Source organism: Athalia rosae, chromosome 2 (genome assembly GCF_917208135.1).
Source record: "Athalia rosae chromosome 2, iyAthRosa1.1, whole genome shotgun sequence".
NCBI classification, from domain to species: domain Eukaryota; kingdom Metazoa; phylum Arthropoda; class Insecta; order Hymenoptera; family Athaliidae; genus Athalia; species Athalia rosae.
This window is the reverse complement of record NC_064027.1, coordinates 16,478,022-16,500,348: the sequence shown is the minus strand read 5'-3', so window position 1 is coordinate 16,500,348 and position 22,327 is coordinate 16,478,022. Positions and strand designations below refer to the sequence as shown.

General features: G+C 36.9%; 2 protein-coding genes and 1 long non-coding RNA gene across 3 annotated transcripts; all 3 read left to right on the top strand.

Moving 5' to 3' along the window:
• Window positions 1-6,177: 6,177 nt before the first annotated feature.
• On the top strand, window positions 6,178-9,295 carry LOC105692001 (protein will die slowly). The gene is made up of 8 exons (XM_012410861.4): window positions 6,178-6,753; window positions 6,852-6,948; window positions 7,039-7,202; window positions 7,470-7,559; window positions 7,640-7,779; window positions 7,870-8,101; window positions 8,190-8,277; window positions 8,361-9,295. The coding sequence occupies exons 1-8, from the start codon at window positions 6,661-6,663 to the stop codon at window positions 8,459-8,461; spliced, it is 1,005 nt and encodes a 334-aa protein (XP_012266284.1). The 5' UTR covers window positions 6,178-6,660; the 3' UTR covers window positions 8,462-9,295.
• A 2,232-nt stretch (window positions 9,296-11,527) lies between these two features.
• LOC105687849 (WD repeat-containing protein 5-like) lies at window positions 11,528-14,587 on the top strand. The gene is made up of 8 exons (XM_012403760.3): window positions 11,528-11,995; window positions 12,094-12,190; window positions 12,281-12,444; window positions 12,712-12,801; window positions 12,882-13,021; window positions 13,179-13,410; window positions 13,503-13,590; window positions 13,674-14,587. Exons 1-8 carry the CDS (start codon window positions 11,897-11,899, stop codon window positions 13,772-13,774), a joined length of 1,011 nt encoding a protein of 336 aa, XP_012259183.2. The 5' UTR covers window positions 11,528-11,896; the 3' UTR covers window positions 13,775-14,587.
• Window positions 14,588-15,285: 698 nt separating this feature from the next.
• LOC125500054 lies at window positions 15,286-19,262 on the top strand. The gene is made up of 3 exons (XR_007277223.1): window positions 15,286-15,435; window positions 17,977-18,077; window positions 18,678-19,262. It is a non-coding gene; the product is annotated as an uncharacterized LOC125500054 (long non-coding RNA).
• Window positions 19,263-22,327: the final 3,065 nt, after the last annotated feature.

Genomic DNA, 22,327 nt, shown 5'->3' with positions numbered 1-22,327 from the left:
TCTGGTGAACAAGAAGGCAAAAGGAAAAAAATATCAAGTAAAAATCGAAAAAAAAATTAAACTAATAAAAAATAATTAAAAAAAAAAAAAATATGTTTGTAACGATATTATGTTCGCATAAAAATGTGTAATTGAGTCATATTTATAGAAAGTTTCGATAAAAAAGCTAAGGATCGTCATTTTTAATAATTAAATATTATAATAATAATGTGAATGAATATAGATATAGGTATGGACTTTATTGCAGGTTATAATCATTCAAATTGAAAGAAGAAAATTTGAATTTTCCTTTGCTCAACAGAATATTCGAATTTTTGGTAATTAAAAATGTAATTTTTACGACAAGCAAACGTTATTGCATTATTGAGTAACAATTTTGTTCGTCAAAAGGGTTTTTATTGTTGATTTCGGAAAAAAAATTTCACGTGATTTTATTTTTTCTTATCATTTCAAGGCGATTATAGATCTTATTGTTAGCCGGAACTCGACAATTGTAAGGTGGTTATGCAACTGCATTAGGATTGTCGTACGTTGCGCGATCTCCAAAAAATTCTTATGAATTATATCGTATCTGGACTACGAATAATGAAAGTGAAAGATCAAAAAAGTTGAGAAAATCAAGCAGAGCTAGTTACAATATAATGTTGTAAATCCTCAAAGAAAGAAAGGGAAAAAAAAGGAAATAGAGGAAAAGTGTAAAGATCAAATTGAATGTCGTGCAGTCCGACGATTAATTATATCACAAAATCAAAACAACTCTAAAACACTTCTCTTATCACATACATATAATTTTATTTTAACCGGACATGGCCGATTATGGCGAATCCTTGATTGGAAAATCAAGATTTTCCAGGACTATTATTATATCAGACACGGAAGATCGAGTTTAAAGGAAATGAATGGGAAGATCTCATTTATGCAGGGCATTTGTTTTGCCAAATCGGGCAAGGTTGACGTCTGACCTCTAAACATCAAATCTACTTTCGAATCAGTTTACGTACGGTATAAATTCGCCGGACTTCGAAAAGCCGTACAAATAGAACTAGCTACTACGCCAGTCGATTATCTCACTAATGAGAATATTATACAGATTGTTCTAAACATCGGAACATCGTTGATCAGCAGCGACTTCCTGCTTTTCCTTCAATTCTCGCAGCGACTGCATTGTGGTGCAGATATAATTATAATCGATTTATTGAACTCGGAATTTCCGCTGTAAGATGCATTCTTGCGATATACATTACGGTATAGCATATACGTGTACATTGCGAGAGCATAGCGCATAACAGAGACGCCAACTTTGCGCATTAATTTAACTCTGAAATAAATTCCGTACAAGTTTGCGCAACGCGAGTATACTAAATCACCGGTTTACCTCGCAAATTCACATTTTCACGCCGCGACAACTGCAACGGGAGGTGCCCTACCATCAACGTTAAAACTTACTTCGATTTTCTCATCTCACCCGAAGTATTTTCACATTTCGTTTACTTGCCCCGCTCAACTCCTCCAGCGCAGTCAAATCGAATCAAAATGCATTTTAACTAAATTGCATCGGCATCCGCTGTCTATAAATAACAAAATTCTGCGACAATAGGTACTTTAGAATCAAAAATCGTTACCTCGTAGAACACAGCTGCTGCGGATCAGAATTTGAAAAAATTTCGCACAGTAATTTAGCTTCACGACAATAGTACTTGTAACTTATGAAAAAAAGGCACCGAATGAAAATCACTTTCTTCATACGACCGCGGTTTAATTTTCATTCGAAAAAATACGTGCGGAGAGGGAAGGTTCTGTCGCGCTTTTTTTTTTTCATTCACTGCGAGATGCAAATTAAAGAACGCGAACCTCGCGGTGAATTACAACCGACGTGCCCAGGAATATGATGAAACTTACTAAAAACGAATTCGGAATACCGCGTCGTGTACAAATTTATCTGTGTTTTTTCTTTAATCTATTTGTTTGTCAATTTTTTCATTCACAGGCGCCGTATCATTTCTTTACATAAGGCTCCTTGGACGAGTCCTTGGAGCGTTGCGTGCGTTTATAATGTATGTACCAATGTACCTGTAATAATACGTATAGGAATTATCGCGTTTCGTGTCTGTCGTTCTCACGTTATCAGACTCTTGGCGCCCCTCCAATGTTTCACCTTTATCACCCTTAGTGCGGTACGCCCTTATAATAAACCGAATATGCTCGTTGCCGGGTGAAATGCTTATTTCATTTCTACCCTTGAATAAAACTTTGTGAGGTTTTTTCTGGCCTCTTCATTCTCGTTCTCTTATTTTCTGATGTAATTACCGAAAACCATGCAATTTCCGTTTATCATTCGCACCGCGGATTATAAATAGAAATTCAAACTAGTCAAGGTATTTCGCTCGTATTATTATGCGCTGCACGGGTATCGATTTATTATCAAAACGACCCTGTAAAACGCAACTCTACAAATATCATGAGCTTTCACTTTCCGTACGGGAGCATTCCATGCCCGATAATCTAGCCCGACACCCTGATCGTAAAATAAAAATGCAAGATAACGTATGTTCGGATCCATTGGGGTGAGAACGGTTGTAACTGGAAAGAACGAAATTGGATCTAAGGTCGCGTAATCGCGTCTCGTTTTTCGAGTTTTTGTTCATTGAAAAAATGGGGAACTCTCGACTCGCTAAAATGGGATAAATACATGCACCGTAGGTGTATATCTGTGGATACATATTATGTATAGGTAAAGATGTTTTTCAATCCTTTCTAATCTGCAGTATAGTTTTGCTGTTCAAATTCCCCTAAAAGATCCACTTTGCGAAGTTTTCCAGAACTACTGAGGAATGGACTTATATTCTCTGACTGAAGTCGCGCGGGTCTCTCGGAGTTGTAACACCTGCAATGCGCCACCCTCAACCCTCAATCCCCGCGTCGTCCTCCTCTTACTCTTCCTTCCGTTCATCCCACGACTTCCAAGGTTACTCGCTATAGTATAACATCTATAAGCTTTCAGCGAAGCACGTTTCTTCCTTGATTCCCAGCAGCTCGCTTTCCAGCATCTTTCCAGCTTCTACTCCATACTTTCAATCCCGTTGGGATAAGCGACAGAGTTATAATAATATGGATATAGATGTGTATATACTTATGTACCTAGGTATGTGTATGTGCACATGGGTATACATATGCCTAAGTCTCTTTGTCACGTCATTCAGCGTACGTGGATGCATCTAATTAAATATTTTTGCTCTCGCATGAAATTAATAAGAGCAAAAACGAAAGAAAGAATGGGGGAAAAAACTGAGCAATCGATAGAATAAATAAAAATAGACAAGTAAGAAAAAACTTCTCATTATACAGACTGGCTGCATTTAACGAGGATTTCATAGAAATAAAATGAGCCAACTTCTCATCGCGCTGCACGTCGTCGTGATGATGCATTTATTATTCAAAGTTATCACATTTTTCTGGGGTCCTCCTGCACCGTCGCGACACCGAGAGGAGTATCGAATTCCCATTTTTCGCCGGGTAATTTGACTAAAAAGGTATTCCGTTTCACGTCTCTCCCGGATTCCCTTAATAGCAGATATATTTCAGATATGAATTACAACAATACCAGTTCTCCATTGGTTGCGCATACTTATAACTTCCATGTATTTCGATGTTTTAATAAAACTATTCAGCCGATCAGTCGACAATATAATAGCATAATTACTTTACAATAGCCGGATTATATATTTAATTATATCGGATGTTTGACTATACAAAAAAATGAAGAAAAAATTTATCGGAACAAAATTTACTGGAATAAAGTCCTACCCAATAAGTTAATGGCTTAGGAAAATTTGACCTGAAAAAATGTCACTTAAAAACAATTGGTTGAGACGTAAATGAAGGTATGAAGAGGCATACGTCCAATTTAACTTGACGCTTGTATCTCTGTTACCGATTTTGGCTTCCTAAATTTATAAAATGCGTCGACCAAAATTGGCCTTTTTTTTACACCATTCTCACGTCTGCTTGTATAAAGAACTAGACCCAAAATTTATACCACGCCAAGTTCACTTTAGGGACTGAAATTCAACTAATTATTTTTGGCCTCTCGAGTAATTTATTTATTTTTCGGAACTAGATGGTCGACCGCCTCTGGGATAATTTTCGTCAACCCTTAATTTCCGCTCCAGTTACGCGAAGGGCAACTAATGTACCCCAACTTGCTAATGAAGTTGGTAATAAGTTAGGTTTTAGTTTGTGAGGCAATGGTTTTACTTTTTTTTTTTGAATGAAATGGTAACATTTTTTTCGGAAACGTACGTTTTTAGACCATTGCGTGTGCGTACAATATTTTTGCCTTTTTTGGGCATAGTCATTCTCTAATAATTATTCACACCTAATTTAAAAATTAAGCTTAAATTAGCCGTAAATTATACAATTTGACTACATAAGAAATAGGGTAAATCCTACTATATTACACATATGTCATAAAATACTATAATAGAAATAGGATGTATTATAACGCTTTTATAATATTTGCACAAAGTTGTTCAATCACTTATTCCATACAAATAGTTATACATAACGAATACATAATATATAATTATGTGGGTACGCATATAGTATGTAGACTGGCTATGGTATACATATAATTAATATGTATTATACCATACACATACTTATGATTATAGTTAGGTAAATATTTCCTATGAAACATATCGCTCCTATGAAAATGCTAAATATTTCGGTAACTGCAGCTTCGAAATCTGTGTAGGTTATTTATACACGCGTTTATAAGTAGATAAATAAGTTTTAATATCAACGTCTAGAATATAAAGATTTTTTTTTGTTTTGTTCGTCATAAAGTGAAGTATGTAAGCAGGGTTAAAATTAATCAAGCCGGCTACTATTTATTTATCTTTTTTTTTTAAATAAAATTATAACTTCACAGCCTAAAAATATAATGTTAATTAGTAATGAAATATCTTGTAATTAAATAATAGGTGATTCAAATCGTGTCTTTTTTCTTTGTTTTTTATATGCTGCGCAATCAGTTATACTCATTCTAATATCGAAGACAGATTTGACACAAAATAATAGGCACAATTTATTATTTATAAGTATGATGTAGCGAATGATTGATGAATCGAAGAATCATGCTATGAACGGGCTGTCATCTGATTTTTGTTCACTTATGTGTACATTCATTTTTCTTCAGTTTTAGGAAGAAAATTTAAGTGTATGTAATTGTAGTAATAAATCCGCTCAAAAATGTCGCTCGGAAACTATATGCAATCACTCAGAATTTTCAAGGGTGAAATTTTTTTAAAAACAGATTCGAAAACGATTATTCCTCTGCAGACATTTTTAACTATTGTAGATTAATTATTATGATAGCTGTTATTTATTGCTGTGAATATATTACTGCATTTCCATACTTTACATGATAATCAGCTACGACAATTCATTTAGCATTTACGGATGAAAATACTAGAATAATTTGATCAGGGTATAGGTAATGCAATATTTTTTATTGTGATTTCAGGAAAGCTCAGTTGTGGTCGAAGCTAGATATTTAACTCGTTATATTTATTTTTGAGCTTGGTTCTCGTTACACTCATGTAATCAGGCTTAATTGTTATATCTCATCGTACATTAGAAAATTGATGCTGTAGTTTAAAGTATGTCTATCCATACATCGAAATCTGAAACAAACTGTTGATTGTTTGTGGCAAAATTCAATTATTAATAAACTAAAAATTATAGTTGAATAATTTGTTGTAGGAATTATTGTTTAGGATGTAAAAGTTGTTATGCTATATTTTTTTCGTACCAAGGCAATCAGGTTATAATGTAATACGTTTTAATATTATGACAAATTAATAAAATGTTGTTAATGCTGTTTGCGAAAATTTACTTCCATGATTTGAACCTGTGTTTTTTCTCCGTCATTCGCGCTTTTTACCCTTCGGATTTTAGCTATCGTATCACTCCATAGTGGGATTCCCCGGATAACTACTGTTAACAGTAGGGTAGAAATTCTCTGGTAAATCAACAAACTATGTAGAAGTAGAATAGATGTATAGCAGCGACATCACTCGTTGCAGTTGCTGAGCTGTTGAAATTTACAGTGTTGCTAGCCCACTGCTTGGCTGCTCATTGCCCTGCGTTTACTTCGCGGCGTCGACTGAAGTTCGCGGGGTTACTTCTTGGCACCAGGGAAAATTGGAAACGAAATAGTGGATTGGCGGTTTTGTGTTTCCATCGCACGTTGCGGGTTTGTTTTCATCGTGTTGTTTCTTAAAATTGTCACAATTATACAAAATTACTGTGGAAACAGAGGTTGCGTTAACACCTCAACACTCAATTCCAAGCGCTTTTTTACTGATGACCAAAACCTAGCAATGATGATAAATATCGCGTGGTGTGCTCACAATAAATAAAAGTGTCTGCGTGCCGCTGTCATCATTGACTTGTTACCCCGGATGATAATCATTCTCCTAAGAAATACTAGTGCCTAACATTAAATAATAAATACATCATTTCGCACCAGTCCAAATCCTTAATCGCGCATAATTTTGGCGACCGGTTATAAAGACATCATAACCTCAAACTGCTTTGCAAGTTATACAAACTTCGAAACACAATAACAATCAGTTCAAATTTGAGTTTATACTCGAAATGGTTCCCCTTGGCCCTTCCCCAGGACATCAGCAATCCGTCAACAATTCAGCAACTACACCGACCAGTGGCACGAAAGGCAGTTCTGCTTTGGTAAATAATTTGAACGATTATGCACTGTGGTACACATTTTTCAATGCATCGCAAGATGATAAAGAGTTATTAATATCAAACTATTGTTAATTTTACAGAAACCAAACTACACCTTGAAGTACACGCTTGCTGGACATACAAAAGCAGTATCCTCTGTCAAGTTCAGTCCTAACGGCGAATGGTTAGCTAGTTCTTGTGAGTTTGCATACAAAATAATTACAGCTGTCATGTTTAATACTGTTTACCAAAGAAGAATAGAATTTATCAAATATTTTCATTAAATAGCGGCTGACAAACTTATCAAAATATGGGGCTCTTATGACGGAAAGTTTGAGAAAACTATATCTGGCCATAAGTTGGGCATCTCAGATGTGGCGTGGTCAAGTGACAGTAGACTACTAGTTTCAGCCTCTGATGACAAAACCCTAAAAATATGGGAATTGAGTTCTGTGAGTTTCCCATTGTGCTATACTGTGGAGGATTTAACACACCTCCGTGTAATTTTTATGAAATTAATTTGTATAAAGCTCTGATAAGCAAACTTGAAGAAATTTTTTATGAATTCAACTAATTTTCTTGATGCAGACTTTAATGTTGAACTGACTAATTTTTCTAATGATTTAGCAAAAAACCTCTGTTTGCCAATTAGAGTTACTCGAGTTCATCTCAATGTAAAATTGAATTTTAAGCTAATTGTAGAATCGATTTATTTTCAGGGAAAATGCCTGAAAACGCTGAAAGGACACAGCAATTACGTGTTTTGCTGCAATTTTAATCCTCAATCGAATCTTATTGTATCTGGTTCTGTAAGTAACAAAGTTCCTAAGCAATCGTCATATTGTAGTCATATTGGACGCAATATTTTGCAAACTCATTATTTTTACAGTTTGACGAAAGTGTAAGAATATGGGATGTGAGAACAGGGAAATGCTTGAAAACACTTCCAGCTCATTCTGATCCCGTCAGTGCAGTCCATTTTAATAGGGATGGTTCTTTGATTGTATCCAGCAGTTATGATGGGCTTTGGTAAGACCTATGCTTGCAAACGTGGTTGAACGAGTAAATGAAGAGAGTCTAGCTGAGGATATTAGTGCACTAATGTTATCGTAATTTCAGCCGTATTTGGGACACCGCTTCCGGTCAGTGTTTGAAAACATTGATAGATGACGACAATCCTCCTGTATCTTTTGTCAAATTTTCACCCAATGGAAAATACATTCTTGCCGCCACATTGGATAATACGTTAAAACTTTGGGACTACAGTAAAGGAAAATGTTTGAAAACATATACGGGCCATCGCAACGAGAAATATTGTATATTTGCAAATTTCTCTGTTACTGGGGGCAAAGTAAATTAATAATTTCAAAATGACACGTCTGTAGTCATTTTTCTTTTTAACCACGAATCACCCCCATTTTACCATTTACTTTTTACAGTGGATTGTCTCAGGGTCAGAAGATCACATGGTGTACATTTGGAACTTGCAAACAAAGGAAATCGTTCAAAAATTACAAGGACACACAGGTAAAACATTTGGCAATGATTGTCTATTTGATGACAGCCAGTTGACCGATAATTATTCATTCTTCACAATTCAAATTTTTCAGATGTAGTTCTCTGTACAACTTGCCATCCAACAGACAACATAATTGCATCCGCAGCATTGGAAAATGACAAAACGATAAAACTTTGGAAAAGCGATACATAAATTGGACTTTACTGTAATAAATTCATCTATTCTCTCTGTACAAACTTATACTTGTAACCTTACAAACCTTGGCTACGGTAATGATAAATTGTAAATGCATGATGATTTCATTTTGGTAAATGTTGAGAACTGAAATCAACCTGATCATATGCAGAAATGTGATGCGGTATTTTTTGAACTAGAATAAAGTGAAGCAATAATGTTGAGCTTCCCATTCCGAGCCTTGAGTCTGGCAATTGTGACTAAATAATTATTTAAGTTGAAGTTGAGAAAATTATGAAATGAGAATACAAAATTTCATCCAAGTCGAATAAAATCTGTACATAAAACTACTTGAGTTCCTGATCACCACGAACTCGTCCGTCAAATGGTAATTGCAAAGAAATCGAATCCGTAGTAAGTACTTGAATGTATCTAATTGTGCTCATCATTATTCACTATCCAAATATCCAAGTACAATTGAGTGAAATATGCACAAAATTTAGAATATTACGTACGTACATGAAACGTCACCCTCGAATGTAAGAGTTCGAATAACTGCAAATAAGTATGAATACATCGAATATTAGAGTCCATTCATACATGAGCGAATTTTTTGGAGTAGCTATCTCAAGAGTTCCAAAGTAAGAATTCTGCAGTAAAATATGAAGACATTTCCAAAGCTCGAGAGGCTATAATTCTTTGATTGGACATATTATTTTGGAACTGTTGGTACTTTGGAATTATACAATGACACCTATTTGAGGTTGTCTATACTTATGTTTGATAACTGTGGATAGTATAGTTTTTTATCGTGAAAAAATAAAGTGAACATTGTATGTGAATACAAAGAAATATTCTATGTATATCATCCAATATTAGATTTACTTTTGTCCTGAATCCTATTTAACCAAGGAAATCGATCATGTGATGTCCCACTAGTGTTTAGGTCTTCATGAGTAGAATTTAACGATCAATATTTTACTACTAAAACAAAGCCTCAACTGAGTCTGATAGGATTTTTGTCGAGCTCAATTTTCGGCGCAAAAATCTGAAAAAACCTAAAGCTAGTTTTCAGATATATTTGAATTACCGAAGTTGCCAGAATTAAAACAACCTTTGAATCATTCAAGCAGCTGTTTTCCAATTTATTTTCACTTCAGGAACACAAATCCATCGACTCAATCGCGCTATCCCTGAAAATCTTTCAGGTATAATCTCATTTTGTTCACTTTTAAACTCAATGAACCGGCGATAATTCGATCAATTTTATAGATAGATCAATTTAGCTTGCAGATTCGAATTCCTAGGCTAACAGTGCTTGAGAGTACCATATGAAACTAATTTCGAGAAAAATCAATAGCCATAGGCTTAGAATTGTTTTTGGGCCCAAGGTGAAGTGTTTTTGAAATCAATTGCAGGACACTTTTCCCAATGCATTTTTAGCTCAGAAATACCAATCCGTTGAGTAAATTAGGCTAGGCGCAATTTTTCCCGGGATAACTAAATTTTTTCGCAGCAGTAATTTCATTGTCAAACTGCAGTTTGACCCCTCATCGAAAATACAAGATTATCTTCGGTGCATCCACAAAGACAATCATCATATGTTTGAAGTGGATAATTTGTACAAATCAATTATATATATATATATATATATATATATAATCGTCTTGTTCACACTTTGTTTTTTGTTCGGATCTATCAAAGTGAAAATTGATTGTCAATCACAATCAAAGTAGGTAATATTGACTACGTTACCGTAATTCATTATAATCAGGAGAGAATGAATCGGTACGTGAAATCGAATCCATAACGGGCGCCACGATGTGCAAATATGTATATCTGACCGTTAATTTCCTAATAAACAATAACTACTAGTTATAAGCGATTGTATAGTTACGATCGATCACACCCCTGCACACCTCATTCGCTAATGTTCATCATTGGCGAGATACATACGTGATATCGTACTGCTGTGTAAATTCATCTTGCCTCATGATTTGCGTGGATCCATGTGATTATTACAACCGGAAGTGATGATAGAGAGCCCATTTCGTTTTGCGAGAATACAGATCCTGAAATTGCAAAATTTTGACAAAAACTTGACTTTATTATCAGGAGAACAGGAAACCCGGGGAGGTGGTCCGAGACCCCATGTGCCTCACCATGTGCATGCCTTTCAATCCTTGGATTCAATCCTAGAGAGATAGGGGGATCAACTGGTTCCTTGCAGAACTCAGCATATACCTGCCTGTGCATTGGATCACTTAATCGTGCTCTTACACAAACCGGAAGTCATAATGTGGAGCTCTAGAATACTGGCCCCGAAAATTGAAAGCTCGCCCAGTAGTAGGTATTTGTATCAGGAGAACAGGAAACCCGAGGAGATGGTTCAAATCCCCATGTACCTCATCATGTGCATGCCTTCAGCCCTGTGTATTGAACCCTCCTCCTACAAGAATATGATGGAGACGTCAGCTAGTTGCTTGTAGGGCTGATATTTCGCAATCATGTGTACTTCAACCTAGTATGATAAGGAGAGCAGCTGGTTCCTTGCAGGACTTAGCATATACCTGCCTGTGCATTGGATCACTCAATCGTGCTCTTACACAAACCGGAAGTCATAATGTGGAGCTCTAGAATACCGGCCCTGAAAATTCAATGTTTGCCCAAAAGTACGTATTTGTATTAGGAGAACAGGAAACCCGAGGAGACGGGCCAAATCCCCATGTACCTCATCATGTGCATGCTTTCAGCCCTGTGTATTGAACCCTTCTCCTACAAGAGTATGATGGAAACGTCAGCTAGTTGCTTGTAGGGCTGATATTTCGCAATCATGTGTATTTCAACCTAGTATGATAAGGAGAGCAGCTGGTTCCTTGCAGGACTCAGCATTTACCTGGCTGTGTAATCGATCATTCAATCATGCTTTCACACGGACCGGAAGTCATAATGTGGAGCTCTAGAATAACGGTCCTGAAAATTCAATGTTTGCCCAAAAGTACGTATTTGTATTAGGAGAACAGGAAACCTGAGGAAGTGCTCGGAGACCCCATGTGCATGCCTTCAATCCTTTGTTACATTCGATCCTAGTAGCAGTGCAGAGGACGCGTTAACACCTCACATTCAATACCAAGCGCTTTTTTACTGATGACCAAAACCTAGCATTGATGATAAATATCGCGTAGTGTGCTCACAATAAATAAAAGTGTCTGCGTGCCGCTGTCATCATTGACTTGTTACCCCGGATAATAATCATTCTCCTAAGAAATACTAGTACCTAACGTTAAATAATAAAGACATCATTTTCCACCATCCCAAATTCTTAACCGCGCATAACTTTGGCGACCGGATGTTGGACCGGTTATAAAGACTTTATAACCTGAAACTGCTTTGCAAGTTATACAAAATTCGAAACGCAATAACGATCAGTTCGAATTCGAATTTATAGTCGAAATGGTTTCCCTTGGCCCTTCCTCTGGAAATCAGCAATCCGTCAACAATTCGGCAACTAGACCGACTAGGCGCGCGACAGGCATTTCTGCTTTGCTATTGGTAAATAATTTGAACGATTATGCACTGTGATACACATTTTTCAATGCATCGCAAGATGATAAAGAGATATTAATATCAAACTATTGTTAATTTTTCAGAAACCAAACTACACTTTGAAGCACACGCTTGCTGGACATACCCACGCAGTATCCTCTGTCAAGTTCAGTCCTGACGGCAAATGGTTGGCTAGTTCTTGTGAGTTTACCTACAAAATAATTACAGCTATCATGTTTAATACTGTTTACCAAAGAAGAAAGAAATTGATCGAATATTTTTATTCAATAGCGGCTGACAAACTTATCAAAATATGGGGCTCTTATGACGGAAAGTTTGAGAAAAATATGTCTGGCCATAAGTTGGGCATCTCAGATGTGGCATGGTCAAGTGACAGTAGACTACTAGTTTCAGCCGCTGATGACAAAGCCCTAAAAATATGGGAATTGAGTTCTGTGAGTTTCCCATTGTGCTATACTGTGGAGGATTTAACACACCTCCGTGTAATTTTTATGAAATTAATTTGTATAAAGCTCTGATAAGCAAACTTGAAGAAATTTTTCATGAATTTAACTAAATTTCTTGATGCAGACTTTAATGTTAAACTGACTAACTTTTCTAGTCATTTAGTAGAAAACCTCTATTCACTAATCAGAGTTACTCGAGTTCAACTCAATGTAAAATTAAATTTTAAGCTAATTGTGAAATCGATTTATTTTCAGGGGAAATGCCTGAAAACGATGAAAGGACACACTCATTACGTGTTTTGCTGCAATTTTAATCCTCAAGTGAATCTTATTGTATCTGGTTCTGTAAGTAACAAAGTTCCTAAACAATCGTGATAATGTAATCAAATTGGACGTAATATTTTGCAAACTCATTATTTTTACAGTGTGACGAAACTGTGAGAATATGGAATGTGAGAACAGGGAAATGCTTGAGAGTACTTCCAGATCGTTCGGGTCCCGTCAGTGCAGTCGATTTTAATAGGGATGGTTCTTTGATTGTGTCCAGCAGTTATGATGGGCTTTGGTAAGACGTATGCCATACAAAACTTTTTTGATTAAAATGCAGTGTAATTAAGAGCTAGAAATTAATCTAAATAATGAGTTCAGCAAACGTGATTGAACAAGTGAATGAAGAGAGTCTAGCTGAAGATATTAGAGCACTAATGTTATCGAAATTTCAGCCATGTTTGGGACACCGCTTCCGGTCGGTGTTTGATAACGTTGATAGACGACGACAATCTTCCTACATCCTTTGTCAAATTTTCACCCGGTGGAAAACACATTCTTGTTGGCAGATTGGATAATACGTTAGAACTTTGGGACTACAATGAAGGAAAATGTTTGAGAACATATACGGGACATCGCAACGAGAAATATTGTATATTTGCAAATTTCTCTGTTACTGGGGGCAATGTAAATTAATAATTTCAAAATGACACGCATGTAGTCATTTCTTTTTTTTTTAAATCAAGAATCACCCCCATTTTACCATTTACTTTTTACAGTGGATTGTCTCAGGGTCAGAAGATCACATGGTGTACATTTGGAACGCGCATACAGCAGAAATCGTTCAAAAATTACAAGGACATACAGGTAGAACATTTGGCAATGATCGTCTATTTAACGACGGCCAGTTGACCGATAAATATTCATTCTTCACAATTCAAATTTTTCAGACGCAGTTCTGAGTACAAGTTGTCATCCAAAAGACAACATAATTGCATCTGCAGGATTGACAAATGACAAAACGATAAAACTTTGGAAAAGCGACGTATAAATTGGACTTCACTGTACTAAATTTATCTATTCCATCCGTAAAAACTAATACTCGTAACCTTAAAAACTTTGACTGTGGTAATTATAAGTTTGAAATGTATAATGATTTTATTTTCGTAAATGGTAAAATGGTAAAATCAACCCGATCACATGCAGAAATGTGATGCGGTATTTTTTGAACTAGGATAAAGTGTAGCAATAATGTTGAGCTTCCAATTACGAGCCTTGAGTCTGTCAATTGTGACTAAATAATTATTTAAGTTGAGGTTGAGAAAATTATGAAATGAGACTATAAAATTTCATCCAAGTCAAATAAAATCTCTTTATAGAACTACTTGAGTTCCTGATCACAAACTCGCACGTCAAATGGTAATTGCAAAGAAATCAAATCCGTAGTAAGTACTTGAATGTATCTAATTGTGCTCATCATTATTCACTATCCAAATATCCAAGTACAATTGAGTGAAATGTGCAAAAAATTCGGAATATTACGTACATGAAACACCACCCTCGAATGTAAGAGCTCGAATAACTGCAAAGAAGTATGAATACATCGAATATTAGAGTCCATTCATGCATGAGCGAATTTTTTGGAGTAGCTATCTCAAGAGTTCCAAAGTAAGAATTCTGCAGTAAAATATGAAGACATTTCCAAAGCTCGAGAGGCTATAATTCTTTGATTGGACATATTATTTTGGAACTGTTGGTACTTTGGAATTTTACAATGACACCTATTTGAGGTTGTCTATACTTATGTTTGATAACTGTGGATAGTATGGTTTTTTATTGTGAAAAAATAAAGTAAACATTTTATGCGAACACAAAGAAACATTCTATGTATATCATCTAATAGTGGATTTACTTTTGACCTAAACCCTATTCAATCTGAGTCATAATGTGGAGCTCTAGAATACTGGCCCCGAAAATTGAAAGCTCGCCCAATAGTAGGTATTTGTATCAGGAGAACAGGAAACCCGAGGAGGTGGTCCGCAACCCCATGCGCCTCATCATGTGCATGCTTCAATCCTGTATATTTATTCCTAGTATGATAGAGAGCTACTGATTCCTTGCAGGACTAACTACATTCCTGTCTATGCATGCAATCATTCCAACATGCTTCGATACAATCTAAAATGTGCGAAGACTATAGTTTTTGGTGTTTTTCACCCTGAAATCCCAAAGAATCGCGCCAAAAACTAGCAAAGACTCTGAAAAATAAAGCTCTCACACCGCCGTTCAGTTTTTTATGAAAAAAGTTCACGGGATATCCCGAGTAATTTCGAAACAGTCAATTGCGAACGTGCAATTCAGTATTCGATCATTGCAGCGTCTCGTACGTAGATCCTCCTTCGTCGTCATCGGGAGCGACATCGATGCTAGTGCGTACATCCTTTGAGAAGAGATAGAAGAAGCTAGCGAGGAGAGAGAGACATATTTTGGGGTAAGGATTAGCAATGGATTAGTACGCGGTTACTACAGCGCCATATATTTGGTTGACAATGAGTCCAGTGTTCAGTTTTGATCGAGCAGTAACTCGGGAAGTAGTGTGCCGTTTGATCTACATATTTCGAAAAAGTATTTGACAATCGGTAGCTACTGAAAGCCCTATATCATTGGAAATTTCGTGAATTCCGTAACTCGGAGATTTCTCCACAAGCACTGGTGAGCATAATGTTTTTACCGTGACCATCGTATGTCCGGGCTCCCGATCGGTTAGCAATTCGTTTCAAAGAATTTGAGCTGGAGATAATGCGACATGAACGTGAAATTTTTATAGATTTCAAGTAACGGTTGAACGCGATGGTGGGAGTGATTGAGGTTTTTGCGCAAAAACGGAAAACTTTGATTATTCACAATTATGTTCCCTGTATTCTAGATTGGGGGAGTATGAGGGTCACGATTTTGCGCTGCAGAAATATCTTTTATCGTTCGAATTCTGAATAACACCTAGTTCGTTACACATTATTATATTCCTATATTCATAAACTTAACTAACAATAATCTGATTGATTTCGGAATAGTATTGACAAAAGTTTGAATACTATTAATTATTTTGTCTAACATTACGGAAGGTACCTATCATCGGGATTTTGGTTTAAAATTATGCTTCATTGCCATTTCATGAACCAATTCAGTTATATACTTGAGGTTTATGATGTTACAATTTCACGTGGTTTCTAAAATAATATTTCCGCATTTCACATTTATACTTGACAGCGTCCAAGTTGCTTAGTTCTTCGCAATACGGTTCGACTTTCAACTACTATCCCTACGTAGTGTTAAAGAATTCGTATACAGGTGAAAAATGATTGTTAGAGTGTGTTATAAAAGAGTGAATGAGCGTTCTAGAATTTACATTCTATAAAACTTTGCCTTTTGCCTCAAAAAAATGCCAAGCCGTAGATATTTCTCGGAATTTTATATCAAAATTAGGATTTTTTTCCAAAGAGTTTCCCACACTATTCCTACGTATTTTCATCTCAGGAAACCGAATCCGCAAGCCAAATGATTCTTTGTAGAAAATTAAACACCTGAATAATCGATATTATTCTTATTAATCCCGAATTTATGGATCGGAATTGTGAAAAATCTAGGATATTCCAGCGGGCCGCGCTCGAGCGCTCGAGCGCTTTCGATCTCGTTCGTACTCCTACCGCTGCGCGGCGCAACGCCTCGTGTCCTGTCCTCGCACCACGCTCAGCTTTCTCACATCGAAATCCAGATCTAAAAAACATTACCCGAATGCACTCCGCGCTGAGTCCGGCAGCAAGCTCCGGCTCACCCAATTACAATGCAGCTTGTGTTGTATTTCACCATGCCTTATCTTACATGTGCTTCAGGCATTGCGACAGCCGGCACGCGTCGCATCTAAACATAATATGAACTTGATTATTGATGTTTAGGTGTGAAATCACTGCTCCTCTTAGTTCCTATAAGTAACAGGTGTTAGACGAGCTGTCAACACCTGGTAAAGATCCTGTTCACACCTCGTAGATCACCCTATTGTCCACCTTAGTGGCGGCTTCCCTTTGCGGTAATTCTGCGAATTCTATGTGACCGCAAACCGTTTAAGAAAGTTAATATGTATAAAGTCAATATATACTCAAATGGTTCAGAGTACACTCAGAAAGTTCAATTCTGTCACATTCTGCCGTACTTAAGCATAATAGGTCTCTGTAGTGCAGAATCAGAGTCACCAAGTGTACAAAATAGAAGAAAAATTCAGATTTTTTTTTTTTTTCATACATTGCGATATTGTACATTATAAGAGGGGATGACAGACATTTGTTCATTTTCGAGCTCGCGATAGTTAACACAACTATTTTGCTTTAAAATTGTTAATATTTTAATGACATCTTTGTCTTAAAACGCCAGGTCACGAGCAACATTTTTTCTTTCGCAACGAAAAAATTGAGATATCCCGATTGGTTCTGATCTCAGCTTGATTTGGTCAATTGCTTCAAGTTTCTGAGACCAAACTACCTGAGATGTTCCGGCATATCCCTATAACAAAAAAAGTCGAATTTCGACCCCTAAATCAGGAAAAAATCCAAGGGTGTCTCCTCTGGATTCTTTCAATTTTGGGGCCGCAAATGAAGTACATATTTTCGAAATCGTTTGCTGGACATTTCACCAATGTATCTTCACCCCAAGAATACGAATTCGTTGAGTAAGTTCAGCTCAGAATGAAAATAATCGTGAAAAATCAAGGATAGCTCGACTGACTTTATTACTGTACCTAATTTAAACGATATCTTCGTGTTTGCTATACAGTCCAACGTATAAAAAGCGTTCCGAAACAATTAGATCGATTACTTTACCTTTTGCCCTGAAGAAATGCCAAGCCTATGGCTTTAGATATATTATACGATTCGGGGGGAAAAATCTTCTACCGATGAAAGTTTTTATAAATTAGTTCATTTTCTTATAACATGGCACAGAGATCAGTAAACTGATTGAAGTTCTCTCTTTTTCGTTTTTCTGTTTTTGCCACCATTTCAATTGATATCACTCAAATCTTATACGAGCGATTCGGACCACAATTATTCGATTGATGATAATTAATCAACGAGTACATCAATTCAGACACGAAGCGGTATATGTATATTGTATAGTAATCAAATGAATTGCAGCCAATCGCGAAACATCCGATCAGGAGCGTGTAATTTGGTATATGGTTAACAGAGTACATTCATGTCGTAGGTTTTCCGTCTTCGATGAAACGGCAGTTCAGTTTCGGCGACATCAGGAGCGACGTCAGTGGCAACGCAGGTTCCTCAGAGCGACGATGGAGAGAGAAAACGGTGAGCAGAACTTCACATAAAATATAGTTTAATATTGCTTAAATCGGTTGCGCAAACGTTCCTATATATATTTCGATCACTCGCTCTCGACTATTCATACTAAAAACAGTCGTTAAAAATATACTCGCGCGGGTTATGAACGATTATCCTTTAGGATTCTGAGAGATGACTTTTCAATTATATCACGCGTTTTCTTCTGTTTTTGAATTATGAAATAATTAATTCATCTAACTAACTAATACGAATTTGATGTAGCTATTATTCTCGAACAACTATCTATACAAAATTTTTCTGATTTCTTTGGGCCGTCAATGAATTATTTTTCAAATCGCACGAGCGACTGTTCTCCATTGCAGCTCGATTAGGTTCTCTGTTATGAGCTTCGCTAAAGGACGTATTGCTACTGCACTCAATGCAGCTTACGAAAAATTCCTCGGGATTTGCGGGATGATTCTACAATGATTCACTCGATTTGTGTTCTCAATGAGATACGGAAAGATTTATTGATCTTATTCGTGGATACAAAAATAATATAAGTATGAGTGGTTGTTACATCGTGACTTGAATTTTACATGTGATATTTGTTTTTCTTCCTGGTAGATGACCATTGCGTGATGGAACCAAATCAGGACATCGCCGAGTCTTCTTGACGAGATACATCCCTTCATCTTCACCCAGTCGAGATGGATCTGCAACACATGAGACGTGCAACTCCTTTTCTGCAGAGGTATGTTTCATTTAATTCATCTCTTTCGAGGGTCCCTAGTATGATCCAACATTTAGAGTCTTAGTATATGAATTGCACCCCCTTAGAAAAGATTTTCAAAATCCTTTTCATAAAATCAAATCACCCAGAATTACCCAATGTACTTATTATATTCAAGCACCCCGATAATATAATTCATCAGACACGCCAATAAGGCAAGACAATAATTTATTATCACATAACTTGGTACAATTTATTATAATTCAAACGTCTTATATACTTATATATACTGAGGCATAAAATATGTTATACATTAGGTTACATGATAGGTCATACATTACGTCATGTATTGCGTTTAGTAATTATTTATTTGTTATTTATGTTACAGGTTGCAGTTCCTCCAACGTCATTGCCCGGACTCCCCCTGTTCATCAGGGGGAGTCCACTGACCCGTCCCCTGGGACAGCGCGGCCTCCCACCGCCCCCGGGGTCCCAGGGGACCCAGTCCCCGAGGACATGTCTTCGGGGATGCGGTATCCCCGCTGGAGGGGATGCCATATCCCGAGGGACATGTCCTCGGGAACTGGTCTTCGGGGACACGTGTTCCCCCAGGGACACGTCCCCGGAGATGCGGTATCCCCGCTGGAGGGGATGCCGTGTCTTTTGGGGGCGTGGCCTTGGGGGAATACGAGTCCTCGAAAATCCCGGGAAAAGGAGGCCTCAAGCGGACACTTTGTTTTTCGTTTCTCTAGAGAAATCAAGAAATCGAGTGTCCGCTTGAGGCCTCCTTTTCCCGGGATTTTCGAGGACTCGTATTCCCCCAAGGCCACGCCCCCAAAGACACGGCATCCCCTCCAGCGGGGATACCGCATCTCCGGGGACGTGTCCCTGGGGGAACACGCGTCCCCGAAGACCAGTTCCCGAGGACATGTCCCTCGGGATATGGCATCCCCTCCAGCGGGGATACCGCATCCCCGAAGACATGTCCTCGGGGACTGGGTCCCCTGGGACCCCGGGGGCGGTGGGAGGCCGCGCAGTCCCAGGGGACGGGTCAGTGGACTCCCCCTGATGAACAGGGGGAGTCCGGGCAAACAGCAGCTACGGTGGCAGCATCTTTGGGTACCTGAAGCATATGGAAGATTGAATATTAATGACATAATATAAGAATATATTATTACCAATACGGTATTCTATGTCAATATATTAATTGAATGTTATATTATATTATCTGTTAATATATTATTGCCAATGTGATGTTATAATATATTACATTGAATATATTTTTCTGATATACTCTAACTTATTGTTATATCATACTGATACTTATTTCATACCTGTAAACGGATTGTGCGATGCCATGTATAACTCCTGCCCTTCGTGGTTGGAAGTTGAATGAGTACTGCGAAGAACTACGCACCGTGGTGACTGATTGAAAGTCTGAAAAAAATGTCATATAAGAAATAAAGTTGAATTGTAAACCTGAACCTACGATACATGAATAAATTTGTTGACAATATAACAGCGGAGATCTTTTTTAAACCTATGATAAATTCCAAAATCCTCCGGATAGACGAATTATGTTTGCACGCGGGGACCACTATCCCGCACTTGAGAACATTATGATTGAATAAGTACTAATATGAGAGTTCATTAACGTGAAATTGATTAGACCTAATTGTTCGAAATTTCAACGATAAAGAATATTCTTAGCATCAAGTTGGGGCGCCAACTTTCTCTATTCTGTATACGAGTGAATTCGGACACCAGATCCAGATCCCTGAGATTCCAAAATATGAATAATTTTTCTCACCTCAAAAAGACGGTATAAGCCTATCGCCTTAGGATATCCTCAAAATTTGAGACGATTTCCGATAATTTTTCTTATGGAGTTTTCTATGCTATTATCATAGATATGTTCAATATATCTATGCTATTATTATGTATTTTGATCTCAGGAATCCAAATTTGCAAGTTAGAATTATCCGTCTTCAAAATTCACCATACCATAGATATATTGTACCATGAATTTGGACATTAAAACAGGCTTCTGGAATACTAATTGTTTAAGCAACTGTTCAAAATACTATTGTTATTGATTAATTCCTCGATTACTAAAACAGTCTGCAATCATAGACGCGACGATTACTTTACATTGAGAGTGGATAAGTATCAGTTATAAATTTATAATTTAATAAATGAAAAAATACATAACTATCTAAATAAATAAATAAATAAATGAACACATAAATATTATTACTAATTATTAATTGTCATGTCGCGATCTCCGCGATTCGTCGAGTGAAGCTAGCAATAAATCTCATAGAGATATCCTTGATTCTGAACTCTTCAGATCCATAAACTCTTTGACTCTTTGAAGAACTCTTTGAAAACAATCCTAATTTTGATCTCAAATTTTGAGGAATATCTACAGCTTGGCATTTTTTTGAGGCAAAAGGCAAAGTTTTATAGAATGTCAATTCCAGTACGCTCATGCATTCTGACTCCAGAATTGCAAGTCAGACAAACCACTTCTGATCTCATTACAAGTCAACGAATACTCGATAACAATCATTTCTTACCTTATATGAATTTTTCAGCACATCGTAGGGATAGTAGTTGAAAGTCGAACCGTATTGCGAAGAACTAAGCAACTTGGACGCTGTCAAGTATAAATGTGAAATGCGGAAATATTATTTTAGAAACCACGTGAAATTATAACATCATAAACCTCAAGTATATAACTGAATTGGTTCATGAAATAGCAATGAAGCATAATTTTAAACCAAAATCCCGATGATAGGTACCTTCCGTAATCTTAGACAAAATAATTAATAGTATTCAAACTTTTGTCAATACTATTCCGAAATCAATCAGATTATTGTTAGTTAAGTTTATGAATATAGGAATATAATAATGTGTAACGAACTAGGTGTTATTCAGAATTCGAACGATAAAAGATATTTCTGCAGCGCAAAATCGTGACCCTCATACTCCCCCAATCTAGAATACAGGGAATATAATTGTGAATAATCAAAGTTTTCCGTTTTGGTGCAAAACCCTCAATCACTCCCCACCATCGAGTTCAACCGTTACTTGAAATCTATAAAAATTTCACGTTCATGTCGCATTATCTCCAGCTCAAATTCTTTGAAACGAATTGCTAACCGATCGGGAGCCCGGACATACGATGGTCACGGTAAAAACATTATGCTCACCAGTGCTTGTGGAGAAATCTCCAAGTTACGGAATTCAAGAAATTTCCAATGATATAGGTCTTTCAGTAGCTACCGATTGTCAAGTACTTTTTCGAAATATGTAGATCAAACGGCACACTACTTCCCGAGTTACTGCTCAATCAAAACTGGACACTGGACTCATTGTCAACCAAATATATGGCGCTGTAGTAACCGCGTACTAATCCATTGCTAATCCTTACCCCAAAATATGTCTCTCTCTCCTCGCTAGCTTCTTCTATCTCTTCTCAAAGGATGTACGCACTAGCATCGATGTCGCTCCCGATGATGACGGAGGAGGATCTACGTAC